The 15,596-nt window shown below is 46.6% G+C and overlaps 1 protein-coding gene across 1 annotated transcript in view; it reads left to right on the top strand.

Moving 5' to 3' along the window:
* Nucleotides 1–15,596, top strand: part of PTCH2 (patched 2) — a 75,877-nt gene that overhangs the window by 6,153 nt on the left and 54,128 nt on the right. The window contains exons 4-6 of the mRNA XM_081193141.1: nucleotides 6,449–6,556; nucleotides 10,322–10,454; nucleotides 15,062–15,564. Of these exons, the coding sequence (XP_081049267.1) occupies nucleotides 15,403–15,564 (162 nt within the window). The 5' untranslated portion in view covers nucleotides 6,449–6,556; nucleotides 10,322–10,454; nucleotides 15,062–15,402. The remainder of the gene's footprint in view (nucleotides 1–6,448; nucleotides 6,557–10,321; nucleotides 10,455–15,061; nucleotides 15,565–15,596) is intronic.

The raw sequence follows: 15,596 nt of genomic DNA, 5'->3' as shown, positions 1-15,596 counted from the left end.
CCCTTTCCCCCTGCCAAAAAAAAAAAAGTCCTGCTAGCAAGTTCTGTTTCCACAGTCATCACTTTGTCTTCATTGCTTTCTCACTTCTGGGTTGTCAGCTGAGGAGCCACTCTTAAAAAGACCAAATTCTACCCAGCGGGCCTCTGGTTTTAAACCTCCAATCTAAAAGCCAACTTAATTGGAAATCATCATGCCAACCAATACAGGGTTAGAGTAGTGCTCAGTCAGCATAGACTGACGTGCCCTGGTGTGCACAGTCATAGGTTGTAATGGTATCATAATACCACAGCAGGGCAATTCAGCCTTTCTATGCTTGGCACAATTGTTATTGCCAGATGCAGAGTTGTGGCATTGTGCATGTAGCTGGTACAACAGGGCACAAAACCTGAAAATGGTTCTGCTACCCCGGAGCTAGCTACATAGCCACAAACCTGTACAATTAATTATTGCTGGTAAGATGTTGTTATGAGTACAGTAGGCCTTCCCACTTGCCTCAGTTTGTCTGTCCCTATAATCCATACCTAGGTTACTATGCATATCTACCCAAATATTGGAGGGTTGGGTGTCACTGGTCTACAAAAATATATCAAAGGACGCATTGCATTGGTGGGCTCAATTATGAGCACAATTTTAATGTTGGCACCCTCATAATGTTTTTCCATGCTGTACCCAGTAAATGGGACGCGGATGGTGCTGTGGGTTAAACCACAGAGCCTAGGACTTGCCAATCAGAAGGTCGGTGGTTCAAATCCATGCGACGGGGTAAGCTCCCGTTGCTTGGTCCCAGCTCCTGCCAACCTAGCAGTTTGAAAGCACCTCAAAGTGCAAGTAGATAAATAGGTACTGCTCCGGCGGGAAGGTAAACAGTATTTCCGTGCGCTGCTCTGGCTCGCCAGAAGCGGCTTAGTCATGCTGGCCACATGACCCGGAAGCTGTACGCTGGCTCCCTTGGCCAATAATGCGAAATGAGTGCCGCAACCCCAGAGTCGGCCACGACTGGACCTAAAGGTCAGGGGTCCCTTTACCTTTACCTAGTAAATATCTACTAGGTTCAATACATCTTTTTGTTAGAATCATAGAATTATAGAGCTGAAAGGCACCACAAGGATCATCTAGTCCAACTCCTTGCAATGCAGAAATCTTTTGCCCAATATGGAGCTTGATATTATTACTATTATTATTACATTTATATCCCACCTTTCCTGCCAGGAGTTTAATAGTTCTTCCCCTTCTCATTTTATCCTCACAACACCCCTATGAGGTAGGTTAGGCTGAGAGGCAGTGAATGACCCAAAGTCACTTTGTGAGCTTCATGGCTGAGTGAGGATTTGAACTCTGGTCTTCCAAACCCTAGCCTGACACTGTAACCACTATACCACACTGGTTATCTATGTTTCTGTATGTATCATACAACACTTTCCATTTTACTCTTCTTGCCACTAAATATATTATCACAACCAGTGCTGTCTAGAACAATTCCTCTGTATGCATCTATCTACACCCTGAGGTCAATGGGAGAGGCCCTTCTATGCCCTGTGAGAATGGGAATGCATAATCGGGCCTTCTCAATCATCAGCACCCACTCTAGTCACTGCCCCAGAATATTTGCCTCTCTTTACCTCTTCGAGTGTGTTCAGATGGCAAGTTTAAATAGTTTTGTTTCATGGTACTGCCAACGTTTTTAATATTGACCATGTTTTATCTTGTTCTTAAATCTATTTAAGCTTCTCTTAGGACCCTGTGTTGTTGCAAGTGTGCAATATAAATATTTAATAAATAAGTAAAATAAACTCAGAATTCCATGCTAGGATCTAAGCAGGCAAAATAAGCTATACTAGGATGGCTCTGGAAAGGCCATGTTTTATGTCTTGCTATTACATGGCAAATTTCCTGCTTAAAAGGGCTCTATTGGTCTCTGCAGTCTGACAGTCTTACTGACCGTGGAGCATATGACACAGTCAATGGTCCCCAATGGTGGCTGGTGTCCACGGGGACTGGCAGGGCAGATGGCAGGGAGATTGACAGTAGGTGGCGCCACAGCCAACAACAGGCAGAGCCAACTCATTCTAGTTTTGTCCCCATCCCCTCTTCCCTGCTGAGTTTTACAAAGGCAACACTAAGATTAAGGAAGAGGAAGCTGATCATCCAAGGCTGCTCTCTGGGCTGGTTGAAGGTAAGAAGGCAGGCAGGTGGGAGCTGACTGAAAGCTCACTGAGGTTGGTGGGGAAGTGCCCCCATTTGCCTTAATGGACTAGCCACTGCTGAATTGGCCTCTGATTCTAAGAGAGAAATCTAGAGACCTTGCATTCCCCCTGTCGTGTGTGTGTGTGTGTGTGTGTACCAGTCAATAGATGTCTGGAGGGCAATGTGTGTGCATGCCTGAAGGGTACATGCATCCATGCTTGAGGCATGTATGTGTGTGCAAAGCAGGTGGGACCGACTGCTGTGTGCTGGGACTGTGAGTGGGCGAGTTCCCTGCTCCTGCTGTCCTCTCCCTCCCCATCTCCTCCCCCTCCTCAGTTCAATGCCCTACTGCAAAGAACTGCGCCTCTATTGTTTCTCTCATGCAGATTTTGGGGTGTGAGGAGAGGAGGAGTGAGAAGGGAAGAGCAGGGACAAGATAAAAGCTTTGCTCTCGCCTCACCAGGCAGAGGCAGAGCCCACCCAAGTTTCAAGGCGTTCGCTCAGACGTCTGACCTCTGTGCCTGCAGAAGGTGCTTTCTTACATTTTCAACGGTGCTTCTGAATTGCAATTTCCTCCCTCACAAACAGGACTTGGTATGAAAGGGACTACAGGGACGCATCCCATTCCCTCCTCCATGATGCTATTTCTCTGTTGAGAAAGCCATGAAGAAGAAGAAAACTAGAAAGACCAAGCCTCTAATCATGTATTGAGCAGTGCTGCTGCTGCCTTGTGTGCCCCATTACCTGTTTATAATCTCCCCTACAAACCCTTTCTGCGCTACAGATTCTTCTTTGGGGCTTCCAAGCTGAATGTTGCATTAATGTAATCATTCTGACAGCCGGGTAGATTTCTGCATCTTGTAAGAGTTGTTACTTTATGAGTCCCAGAGAATGCAAGATGCCCCAAAATGGATGAGGTGCTTCTGTGTCCTTCCCAGTTTCATGCCACGGACCCTGCTTACAGCATATCCTTACCATGCAGGTTGGGTCAATAAAAGCACTCATCTCACTGGTCCTGACAGATCCTGGGCTCCTTCCAGAAGCTGTGCAACCACAAGTCCTGCTTAACCCATCTGGCATCACCTTTCCCACCATTTCATTGCCAGATTCAGAATGTTGGACATCTAGACTTAGTGCAGTGAAAGGAGATTTATTTATAAATATGCACGGAAAGAGAGAGCATAAGTTAGTCTTGGGCCAGCTTTTTTTTCTTCTTTTTTGCCTCTCACCTTTATACAGTCAGAGCTTAAGAGGATCAGGCTGGCACTCAGAGAGCCACTCTTGGTCAGAGTAAAACCTTACTTAAAGGCTGGAAATTATTTAGAAAAGGGTTATTCAGACCAACAAAGCTATCTGTGCTAAAGGGTGACTGAACCTCGTTCCTCTAAGACATACCAAATCCAGATGGAGTTCATCAACGCCAGCCTTCCCTACCCCTGCTATTTCAGCTATGAATGCCCTCCCCCATATCCAGTTTATGCTGGTGCCACTAAGTAAAGGGCATTAAAGATTAACTGGCCCAAACCCCCAGTTTGGAAAACTCCAACAAAGTCCATCTTGTCCAGTTTTATTTTGCTACTCTCTGCCTAGTACTCAAATTTATCAAGTTGATCTGTTTTTTGAAATGTTTGAGATCCCTCCAAATATCACTCTGTCTTCAGATTTTATAAACATGCTCACAGTGTGCTCATCCAAATCACAATGAAAACATTTAACACACAGGCCCCCCCATTGTTTCTGTGGGACATTATTTGGCATCCTTTTCCAAAAGGGTGTGGCACTTTGTACGCCAGAGAGACCATTAACTCTCTATAGTAGTGCCAGTTTCATTAGAAGTTCTTTGCCTGTTCTTGCATAAAATCAGCAAGCATCCTTCATGTGCTTCCTAATATTTAAAACACTGAAGAAGAAACCATGTCCTGCTGAGTACAGAAAGCAGCCCTTTTAGGGACTCAGAGGTGATATTCCTAAACTGTAGCTGCCTGCAATACACGTGGTCAATTTCCCCACCACAGTCTTGGGACAAAATAGTTTTGCAGGTGTATGTCATATTTTATCCTGAGAAGCCTCAAGAAGCATGACTAGCACAACTCCATTCTGAAACATTGGAAGCAGTGCAGAATCAAGGGACATTATTGCTCCATCATCTCTGGACGACACCCCTAATTTTGGATTGCTCTGCTCTTTGTAGCAGTTGATAGAACAGACACTGACATTTTGATTTGGGAGATGTGCTTGCAGTGATTTGTCTAGACCTGCTCACATGTGAATGCAGGATAAATAATACAGATTGGGAATTTGGGAGTGATCTGGAGGATACAGGATGGGTCCCATTCCATGGGAGGTGTGTGAGGCGGGAAAGAAAGAAAGAAAGAAAGAGGGAGAAAGAGGGGGTTCTCTCTGAAACTCCCCTCCCCAAACAAGGAAGTTTCTCTCCTATCACTATCAGTGCAGTGAAACTTACTGAGGAGTGTCTCTACTCTGCCTCTCTGCATCTTCAACCAGGCTGCCCCCCCCCCTGCACAAATCCACCACAGGAAAAGAAAAGCCCCCAAAGAAGACAAAAGAGCCTGTTTTGGCCATGCCACCTGCTATCCCCTACCCTACAATACCGCCTTAAAAACTGGACAAACAAAAGGCCTTAAAATCTTAAAGGGGCCCATTCATTAGGGTGACAAAAGGGGAAAGAAATACATTATCATAATTAATCCTGCGGCTGGCGGTGGGTGGCGAGGCCCTCTGTCTCCCAAGGTGGCAGTGGCGGTCATGTCACCAACTCCTGCACTAATGTACACTGGGCAGGCAAAGCAGGATGTGAAATAAACCCCCAATGGATGAGTGCAGGTTTGTCTTCTCTTTGCCTGCCCCCACCTCTGCTTCCCCCCACTGATGTATATTGATTCCTTCCCAAGTGCCTGCCCCCCCTTTCCCTTGCTACCCATCAAGTCATCCCTGTTTTGCAGGGCTGGAACAGCCTGCATTTGTCTGTGCCTTGTTCCTCACGTGCACAGACACACAAGCATTGTGACCCTTCCTTGCAATCACAGCTGAAGAAATGTCTCTCACCTTCTCTGGCTCCTTAGACAGGGCAGGGATGTCTTCCTGGGAAGCTGTCAAAAATCTGCCTGTAGCCCAAGCTCTATATATTGGTTATTTCAGGAAAATGCAGAAAACGCTCTAGCAGTCCTCTGCCGAACCATCCATCCATCTCCACCTACTCAGCTTCCAGGGCTAGAACTATAATAATGCATCTCTAGACCATCTACATTAATAGAAGTTCTCCCAGCAGCATGCAGACACAGAAGAACAAAGTCCCACTTAATGCATGATATGGGAGATACAAGCCCCCACTGAAACTGAGTTCTAAATGTGCTTTTTTGGGGTTATGTTCATGTAAACTATTATTTATTGCTCACCTTGAATTTGTTATTTTTTTCACATTTCCTTAGTTCAGCAGTATTTCGTTAACTTGCAATTGGCTACTGTTTTTCTTGCTGCTTCTGCTGAATTTTAAACCTGCACCTCATATATGGCTTAATATTAGTGGGGGCAAGTTGCATTTCTACCTTCCCTGCATAAATCCTAAAGGTACAAAAGCTCTGCCCTCTATGGCAGGTTCCTCTAGGGCAGGGGTCTGCAACCCGCAGCTCCAGAGCCGCATGTGGCTCTTTTACACCTTTGCCGCGGCTCCGGGGCGGATACTAGCGAGGGGAGGAGGCGCATTGTGCACCCCGACACTCCCCACTGTGGCGGGCGCTGTACTGGCTGTGACGTCGCATGGGGGCGGTGCGTGCGTTAGTCACGCAGCGTCCCGACGTCACCTTCCCGCCTGCCCGCTACATTGAAAGGGGCATGTACGCTGGTCACTGCATTGAAAGGGGGCATGTACGCTGGTCACTGTTTTGAAGGGGAGTGAAGAACACACACACAAAAGAAGGTAACTTGTTAATTTAACGTTTATTTCTATGAGGAGGAGTAATTCTGAGGGGTCAAACAAAGAAATAATTTTAAAAAGTGACAAAAAAGTTATTTTTATAATGATGAGTTTTGTGGCTCCCATTTTTTTTCTTCGGAAACGGGTCCAAGTGGCTCTTTTTGTCTTAAAGGTTGCAGACCCCTGATCTAGGGCCTATGATGGGGAGGGGGGGGTCTTCCTACTGTAGCATTAACACCTGCTAGGTTTTGCCACTGAGTGGGCTCCTTTAGGATTCTAAAAGAAGAATGTAAGAAGTACTTTAATCCACTGCACCTTTTCTCTTCACAGTGCTGCAGTGATAACAGGAAGCTGCTCTTATGCATATAGCGGAGTGTTCCCTTCTTTGCAACTCTTAAAGATACAGGAGCCCTCTCAGGGTCTGGATTTCACATACCGGTAAGTATGATGCTGGGCAAGCCATTCCCAACCAACCCAACCAAATACTAAGGTGGGTGGGTGGGGAGAGAAACCAGGCCTTTGTGATCTGTGAACCACCTATAGGCTGAGCTTGTCAGGGCACCACTTCCCTTGGTGACACTTCTGCCTCATACAAAATGTTGTCCAGACGCCCTGGGAGCTCTCCAGCATTTTCCAGATCTGAACTTTTGTCACATATTACTCAAGTACAGTGGTACCTCGGGTTACATAAGCTTCAGGTTACAGACTCCGCTAACCCAGATATAGTGCTTTAGGTTGAGAACCTTGCTTCAGGATGAGAACAGAAATCATGCTCCGGCAGCATGGCGGCAGCAGGAGGCCCCATTAGCTAAAGAGGTGCTTCAGGTTAAGAACAGTTTTTGGTTAAGTACAGACCTCCAGAACGAATTAAGTACTTAACCCGAGGTACCACTGTAGTTATCTAACACATTGTTTCCCAACCGGGGACTATATCCCCCCCCCCCCGAATATTCCAAGGGAGCTACAGGTTAAAATCTTGTAAATGAGGGGCCCACAACACAAGGCTTGGGGACCACTGAGGGAAGTGAGAAGTGAAGGGGGGAAATTCTGATTGGATGGCTATCTGCTTGGCCAATCACAAGCGGGTAAGGGGGTGGCCCACCAGGGCCTAGCACTCCTTTTTGCCACCTGGGAGCAGTCCTGGTTTGTTTCCAGTGGGAGAGGATGATCACTGAGGCTCCCTTTTTGACCAGCAGAGCCCGCGATCCAGAACCCCCAGGTCAGGTAAGTGCACTGGTGGGGTGGCAGTGGGTAGGGCTGGGTGAGCTGCTTGTTGCTGCAGCCAGTGCTGGGCCCAGTAGCAGCCTGGGCCTGACTCTGCAATGTGTAGGGTGCAATCCACCCCAGCACCTAGCCAAGCAGGGTCATCTGGTGCTGCTGACTTGCATCTAGTAAACAACTAAGAGTCTACTCAAAAGAAAGCCACACTGTGTTCAGTGGGCCTAACTCACAGGTAAGGGTGTGTGAGACTATAGTGTCTAATCTGGGCAGCCAGGGCTCCTCCACATGACAAGATCTTTTTGCACCAGGTCAGTGAAGACCACTTGCTTTTCTTAAAAAAATCCCATATATACAGAACTTCCTACATACCTTTTGGACTGTATCTGTAGGTTTCCCCCTCTGTGTCAAATAACTGGGGTCAAATAAGTGTTGTTTATTTTTTATAAAACATGGAAGATGGATCTGCCTCGGTAGGTTCTGGACTCTCCTTCCTTGGAGGTTTCTAAGCAGAGGTTGGCTGTCATGGATGCTTTAGCTGAGTTTCCTACATTGCAGGAGGTTGCACTAGAAACATGACCCTTGGGGTCCCTTCCAGCTCTATTAGTCTCTTTTTTCTGCTTCAACAATATTTCATTATGTTCCTATCATTTTATGTAATTGTATTTTGTATAAATTATAAAAATTATAAACAAAACATTTAAATAGATACCTTTCGACCAGTAGGAGGGGGGCATGGATGTAGCCAGGATTTTTGTTGGGGTGGGCAGGCTTTTATTGGGGGGAAAGAACCTCAGATTTGTATTGATTTTTACTTATTTGTGGGCACACCTGCCCTCTGCCCCCGCCCCACTTGGCCACACCCATGGGGGACCACGATTAGAAAAAGGTTGGGAAACACTGGTCTAATGGTAGAATGCAAAGATTGTTCAATAGTGATGGGACAGGGTACCCTTCTCCTGTAGATGTTGGAAGGAAGGAAGGGAGGGAGGGAGGGAGGGAGGGAGGAAGGAAGGAAGGAAGGAAGGAAGGAAGGAAGGAAGGAAGGAAGGAAGGGTCTGATAGTTGGTGAGCTTTGTTTTTTCGAGACTGTAGCCAATAAGCAGCACTATTCTACACATTTTAACTCACAAGTATGTCTCAGGTAAGTGTGCACCAAAGTGTATGGTGCTACAAACCTCCTTCGTTAGAGTCAGCAGGAGTTTTTACTTCTATAGGTGCAGGACTGTGTCTTTACAATGTGTGTATACTTAATTGGACATAAATCTCACAGTGTCTAATGGGGCTTCCTCACTAGTAAGCCTAAGTTTGCAATTCCATACATACACACTTACCTGGGAGTGAGTCACATTCAACACAATGGGCCTTACTGCAGGTGTGAACTTTTATTAAAAGTGCCCATACTTCTTTTAAACGGGGTGGAGTCGCAACCAAATCTAATACAGGCATGGGAGAGGAGAGGGAAAACATGTTCAATTAAAAAACAATGGAGGGTGGAGGAACAGACACACTCAAAACATCCCATTAGAGATTGTGTCGATTACAGTGCCCACATACAGAGGCAAACAAGGACTCACAATGACAAGGGCTGGTTGGTCATGTCCGTGGAAGTGCAAACATGCTGGGAATGTGGGCTTGAGAGAGCACATATTTGTTTGAGACTCTGTCCTTCCATGCGATGTCCAAAATCTTCCTGATGCAGTACATACGGAAGGCGTTGGGGCATCATCCCTGGCGGGTGTAACTTGCCCATGACTCACTTCCATAAAGCAACATGCTCAACACTCATGCCTGGTAGACTTTCATCTTGGTATTGGTCGTTAGCATCACAATCTCCCATACCTTTTTGGAGAGGCGAGCCATTGCCATAGCTGCCTTCCCAATACGCTTGTCCAGCTCAGCATTGGTGGTGAAGCTGCTGGTTGTGGTAAAGCCCAGGGAGATAAAAAATCATCTACCACCTCAAGCATGCGGTGACCCAGGCTGATGCGTGGCATGCTGATGATGTCCTAACCCAGAATGTCGGTTTTCATTGGGCTGCTGGTAATCCTTGATTATAGCTTACAGTGATTTTTACCAAGTTGGGTGCCAATGGTGTTCTCCTGTAGCATATTATTCCTGGATACCATTTCACTTCATTTGGTAGATATTACAATGTAATAAATGGCTGGAATTGTGCATCACTGTCCAGTGGGTCAGAAGAGGTGCAGCTGTATTACAGGGCTTGGCTGTAGTTGATGGGATGTGTTAGGGCTCGCCCACACTTCCATTTGTGTTGTGCCTAGAAAGCATGGGTCTGGGTGGTTTTCTGCTTGACCCAGGCTTTCTAGGCACAGGTCCAAATGGTTTTCCCCCTTGCCCCACCCCTTTCCAAGGAAAAACTCGCTCTTTGGCGAAAGATTGGAACAAGTGGCTGTCTAGGGAAAACCCAAATTGACATTTGCTTCAATTGAGCACTACAGAGCAGTTTCCCCAGGGGTGGGGGTGAGGGGGAACAGTTGGACCAGAGGAAGTGTGGACAAGCCTTTAGTCTTTAAGGTGCTACAATGCTTTTTCATTTTTGCAGCAGCAGATTAACGCAGGTACCCCTCTAAAAATATAGAGCTATTCTCTGAACTCTCAGCATTTATCAGTTTCAGCTCATTCCTTCTCATTGTCAGAATTTATCAGCATATCATATTCTGAAAACTTTCAGTGCCTGTGCAGTACAGACTTCCCTTGGTAATTTGCCACTAACTTATGCAAGGGGAGGGAGGGAGAATAACACCAAATTTACATTCTGTGGCAGCTTATCCCACCATTGTCCACTAGGGGGGTTCTCGCTCCTTTTTGTGTTCTGGGTCCTTCTCATTGACCAACTGAGTTAGTGGAGCCATGAAGCTGTTGCAGTTATTATAGTCCTCTCTAGGATTAGTGTTTAACGTTAGATATGCAAGTGGTAGATTTCATCACAGCGTTTCACATATTTTTTCCCTCACATTGCAGAAGGCATCCAGCAGTCCCACCAGGTTTGATGGGTTTCAGCTACCACTGATGTCCAGTGAACATTAATTCAGATAAAGCAGAACTGGGATCATGAAGTGAGAGGAAAGGCCTCATCCATGCCAGCCCTTTGTTGGTGAGAGAAATGAAACCCCCCTGAATATTGAGACCAAATGATGATTGTGAAGCTGTATAAGGGGTTGGGGAAGATGTGTGCTCAGAAACGGAAGCTGTAAAGACTTACAAAAAGAACTGGTATGAGCCTGTAGCTTCTGAAAAGGAGACAATAAGATGGCATGATACTATTCTGTATACACACTCATCAAAGGGAAGGGAAAGGAAGGGAAGCAGGACTAGTGGTACTGCTCTCCACTGTTTAACAGTCTGGCAAGGATTAGGAACCTGTGATCCTCCTGATGTTGTTGGACTCCAATACTCTTCATCCCTGACCATTGGCTGTGCTGTTTGGGGCTGGTGGGAATCCAATAATATCTGGAGGGCCAATGGTTCCCATCCCTTTTGTTAAAAGAAGGGCCAACCACTAGAGTGGAGAGGTGAAGGAAGACCAGATCGATCCTATGGGATTCACTGCCCCAGAAGGGGAGCAGACACCAAAAGGTATAGCAATATTCCAGAAGAAAATCATTACTGCCCATGAATTAGACTTTACATGCCGCCTCATGTAGGGGAAAGTAAACAGGACCAGTGTTTGCGGGCAAACTATTCTTGCAAGTGCTTAATGTAAGATCTGACACTTCCTCCTGCTGCAGCACCAGCTGCTGTCCCTGTAGAATGGAAACAGTGAATGCAGCCAGGTACTTTTAGATCCAGACCCCTTTAGATGGCCGTGCATATTCCCTAAACACTGAAGCACACAACTAATTTTTCTCTTTCTCTTTCTCTACCTCACTATGCCAAAACAGTGACCAGCGTCAGTCTATGAGACCTGGCATCCCCACACTGGCCCGGGTGCTAGTGCCAGGCCTGTTTGCCAGTGTTCACAACATCTGCTTCTCTCTAGGTTGTCATCTTGGAGATCCCTAGAGCTGTGGGTTTTGACACTAGCTCTGGTGTCGTGAACCTTTGGCCTCCCAGATGTTACTGAACTACAACTCTCATCGTTCCTGGCCACTGCTGAGGCTTGTTGGGACTGATGGGAGTTGTGGTTCAGCAACATCTGGAGGGCCAAAGGTTTCCCACACCTGCGCTAGCTGCACCACCAGAGAGAAAGCCAGGATGCATGGCCAACAGCACAGAGCAAAATTGGCCACTGCCATGTTTCTGCAAAGACCATCATCCTCGGAGGCTCATCGTTTCCTGTGGGTGATGTGTGTTTCAAAAAAGGGGATAGGCGGTGGAGGTTTGTTTTTAGGCTTTTGTGAAAGAAGCCCAGAAGCCCCAGCGTTAAACAGTAATACCAAATAGGCAACTAGCCAGTAGATGACAGATGAATTGCTCTTAGAAGGGAAAAACCAGGGCCCTCACTTACATTGCTGACTGGGACCCCAGCAAGCTAGTAGTTGTAAGGAAGTTGCATTTCAGGATATAGTGGGGGCGGGTGGGTGGGAAAGAGTCATCCTTCAGCTGGTGCTGTGCACACAGAGACAGACAGAATGTGTGGGATGTTATGCGGAGGGCTTGTTCTCATTACCTCGACTGCCTTAAATATGTCAGCATCCCATTGCCACAGAGGAAGGATCGGGAGCAATACTGTGCTAATGGGAACTGGGGCCTTTCAGAAACTTTTAAATCCCATTGTAATTTTTGCTTATTTTCTGATGATTCAGAGTATGTATGATCTTGGTGAAGAAAAGGGTGAGGCCACTTTTGGGGGATGCTGAAGGTAGGCAATTGTTCCGGAATCAAATATTGTGGATTCCACAAACTTTCCCCCCAGCAAAAACATGAAACCATCTATCACAGATAATAGTAAAGACAGAGTTACGTCAATAATGCATTTTCCTCACCCTGGTTGTTGGTAGGAGCACAGGGCAGGGTAGGGATGAGGGTGAGGGAGAGAGAGAACACTGTGAAGAAGATTACTGGATTTTAAAGGTAGTGGGTGTTGTTTCAGGTCTGGCTGACCATCCAAGGAAGCCCCCAATAGGATTTTTTAAAACATCTGTCTATCTAGTTTGAAATCTTCTCTAGTTCCCACTTGATCACTTTAGAAGAAATAAAATGTTTCACTTTTATAATTTTGTCAGTGTCCAGTTCCATACATACCTCCCCAAAAAGCCACTACATAATACTCACATTTATTTCAAAACATAGCATGTACATGCATTCACGCGGTAATACACATGCATAAACCCTAACACAAAAAAACAAATAAACGGTCTCCAATATGTAATACGTTTCTTCTTCCTTACCACCCAAGTTCTTCTGTGAAATTTACATTCCCAAATATTCATCAAAGGAGCAATCTATTGTTTCCTAATATGGGAACAGCAATGATTGTGCCTCCATCAAAGGAGGATGGAGAAGTGCAATTAAACGCTACTGGCTTTGGTCTTGGTTCTCCATATTAATGCACACTCCCATTTACTTTGCATCCAGTACACTCCTGCCACGGGTTTCGGAAATTGTGTATACATACATTTTGATGCATTTTCTTCCAAACCAGCTTCAATCCAAATTGAGACTTGCTCATTGGGTAAGAAAAGTCCCACCCTGTCTCTGTCTACCAGTGGAGATATACAACAGGCGACTTAGATATGCATCAAACCATGTTCATGAGTACAACAATGTGCAAACATGGTGGGAAATGCAGTGAAATGCAATGACCTCACTGCATGTGTACATGTGTCATGTGTACAGGCCTTCACTTCAGCCCAGAGTGAGTCACATGATTACTCTCAGCCAGATTAGTCCCTCCCACATAGTGGGTCTGTTTTCTTCCAGTCCAAGTTCTGCAGCTAGAATCCAGGTTGTTCATTGGTTTCCTGTTAATTTCGCTGCTGCCTCCTTCTCTGGCAAAGGAAGGTATAATGGGCATCTTACGGGGCTGAGAGAAAACAAACCTAATGGGAGCTCATCACCTGCTAATTGAAACCTGTCACTTTTTTTCGGTATCAGAGAAGTGTATTTCAAGGTTACTTTAGAAAAAAATTGTATGAGGTTCTGAGTATGATGTAGGGGGTGGTACAATCCTGCCCCTTTGTGGACCACCAGCCTGGTTGTAGTTTCTCAGTGGTGGAAAGTGAGGCACTGACTTTGCAGCTGGCTTTGTGTTTCCTGGCTTTCTTGTGGGTTTGGTCAAAGGAAAGTTTGTCAGTAAATTTCCAAAATGAAATTCTTGGGTTTCAGGCCTGCCTGGATGTCACACAGACTAGAAACCCATCCTTCCCTCAACGCCCCTCCCCCCTCCCAAAAAAACTGGATAAAGTTGTCACTGCTCCAAGGCGTATGAAAGCTAGTGATTATTACTCAATGATGAGTACTTTGCACATGTTCAGAGATTATTCCTCCCCCATTTCCAAGACTGGCAGTGCAATTCTATATGTCTTAAGTATATACTCCTAGATATGGGATTATATTATTGCAGTCTAAGCCATTGAAAATAGGTTATACTGTAATTTGAAGGTCTGGAGGACCCTGGCTCATATTTTGGCCCATCCATATGGCCAAAATAATTAGTTATTCCATTTTTATGGAAATACAGTTTTGTTTCTGATGTTGACTATTATTATTATTATTATTATTATTATTATTATTATTATTATTATTATTATTATTTTGCCCTGTTAGGAACCCTGCATGCTTCTGAAACAAGAGTTCCTTGGTTTGTGTTGTTTAAAGATTTGATAAATTTGTTTTCTTGGATTTGTATCTGTTCAAGATACAAATGTATTGAGTTCAAGAATCTATGCCATGTGATATGGCTTAATTTCTAAGCGACAGGTGTTGGGGCTCTGTTTTGTTTGGAAGTTTCATACTCATGCCTGCTCACATGGAAGGCATTCCCTCTGTCCATGGGGTGTGCAGAATAATCAGGGTTTCTCAGTGCAAGGGACGGGGACTACAGCACTCTGTACATGTTCAAAGGCCTTTCGCCCCTGTGTGCTTTACAAGTCCTGGTGAGGGAAAGGGTTTGTGTGCATGTGTGTGCGTGTTAGATTACACACACACAGCTCAAAGTCATTACAAAGCCATCACAGGATAAGAAAAGTTGAGTTGTGTTGTGTGCCCCCCCCCTTGATGACGGTGATAGTGCCACTTTGGCTTCTCCCACTGTTTATACCTATTTAAGCTTTTTCAATAAATCATTCCTCTCCACCTGCCTTTTAAGAAACCAAAACAGCAAACCCCAAAGTTTTTACCTTTTTCTCCCCAAATCCTGGAGAGTCCACCCTGTGTGTCCCCCCCCCCGCCCGCAAAGTTTGCAGCTGTCCCACTACATCGCTGCGTCCGCTTGCAATAATAAATAAAGGAGCTGGTTTGGATTTGGGAGGGGGGCAGCTGGGAGGGGGCAACGGGCAGCATTTGAAAATCTGTGGAGCAGAATTCCTGTGTTGAAGGCAAGTCTCTCCCTCCCTCTGCCCTCATTGATTTGAGGCGGGGAGGAGGGAGGCGGGGGAGGGCGCTGCCTGGGTGGTCTCTTCTCTCTCCACTTTGGTGAGCTGTTGCTTAGCAGCTAATAATAGGAGATGTTTGCGGAGTAATTTGCCTCTTCCTCGGCCAATGGGAACCGGGGCACTTTCCCATCAAACCAAACCTTCCTCCCCCCGCTCCTCTTTTCAGGATCTCGAAGGAGACTGTTTGTTCCAAATGTTGGTGGGACGCGATCCGAAGCGCACTGCACCGCCGGGCACCCGGGCGCCTCTCCTTTCGGAGGCTGTGTGAGCTTTCGACCGCCGTCTGCTGCCGCGAGTCGAAGGGGCCACGCTGGGAAGCGCCGAGGGCGCATGGGGCGCGCTTGGATGGCCTCAGATTCGCCCCCATAATGTCCACATGGGATCCCCGCAGCAGCCACTCCTCTGAAGCCTCCGACCCCGCGCTTCTCCCCTCTGGATTACCGCTCCCGGGAAGCCGCCTGCGCCCCTGCGCCTCCCGCCAGCACCGTCCTCGCTCGACCCTGGAGCATGGCTTCGGATCGGCCGGTCCCGGGGGCCGGGGGCTTCCGGGGAGAACTCCCGCCGTCTTACGCGGCGGCGGCCACGGCGGCGGCGGCAACTGCCAACTCGGATCTTCTCCGGAGACCCAGCTACTGCCACGCTGCCTTTGCCCTCAAACAGATCTCCAAGGTAAGGGAATGGGGCGAAGGCGCTTTCCCACG

Source organism: Podarcis bocagei, assembly GCF_964188305.1.
Source record: "Podarcis bocagei genome assembly, chromosome: 5".
Taxonomy (NCBI): Eukaryota; Metazoa; Chordata; class Lepidosauria; order Squamata; family Lacertidae; genus Podarcis; species Podarcis bocagei.
Note: the sequence above shows the minus strand (reverse complement) of the source record. Positions and strands in the feature narration are given on the sequence as shown.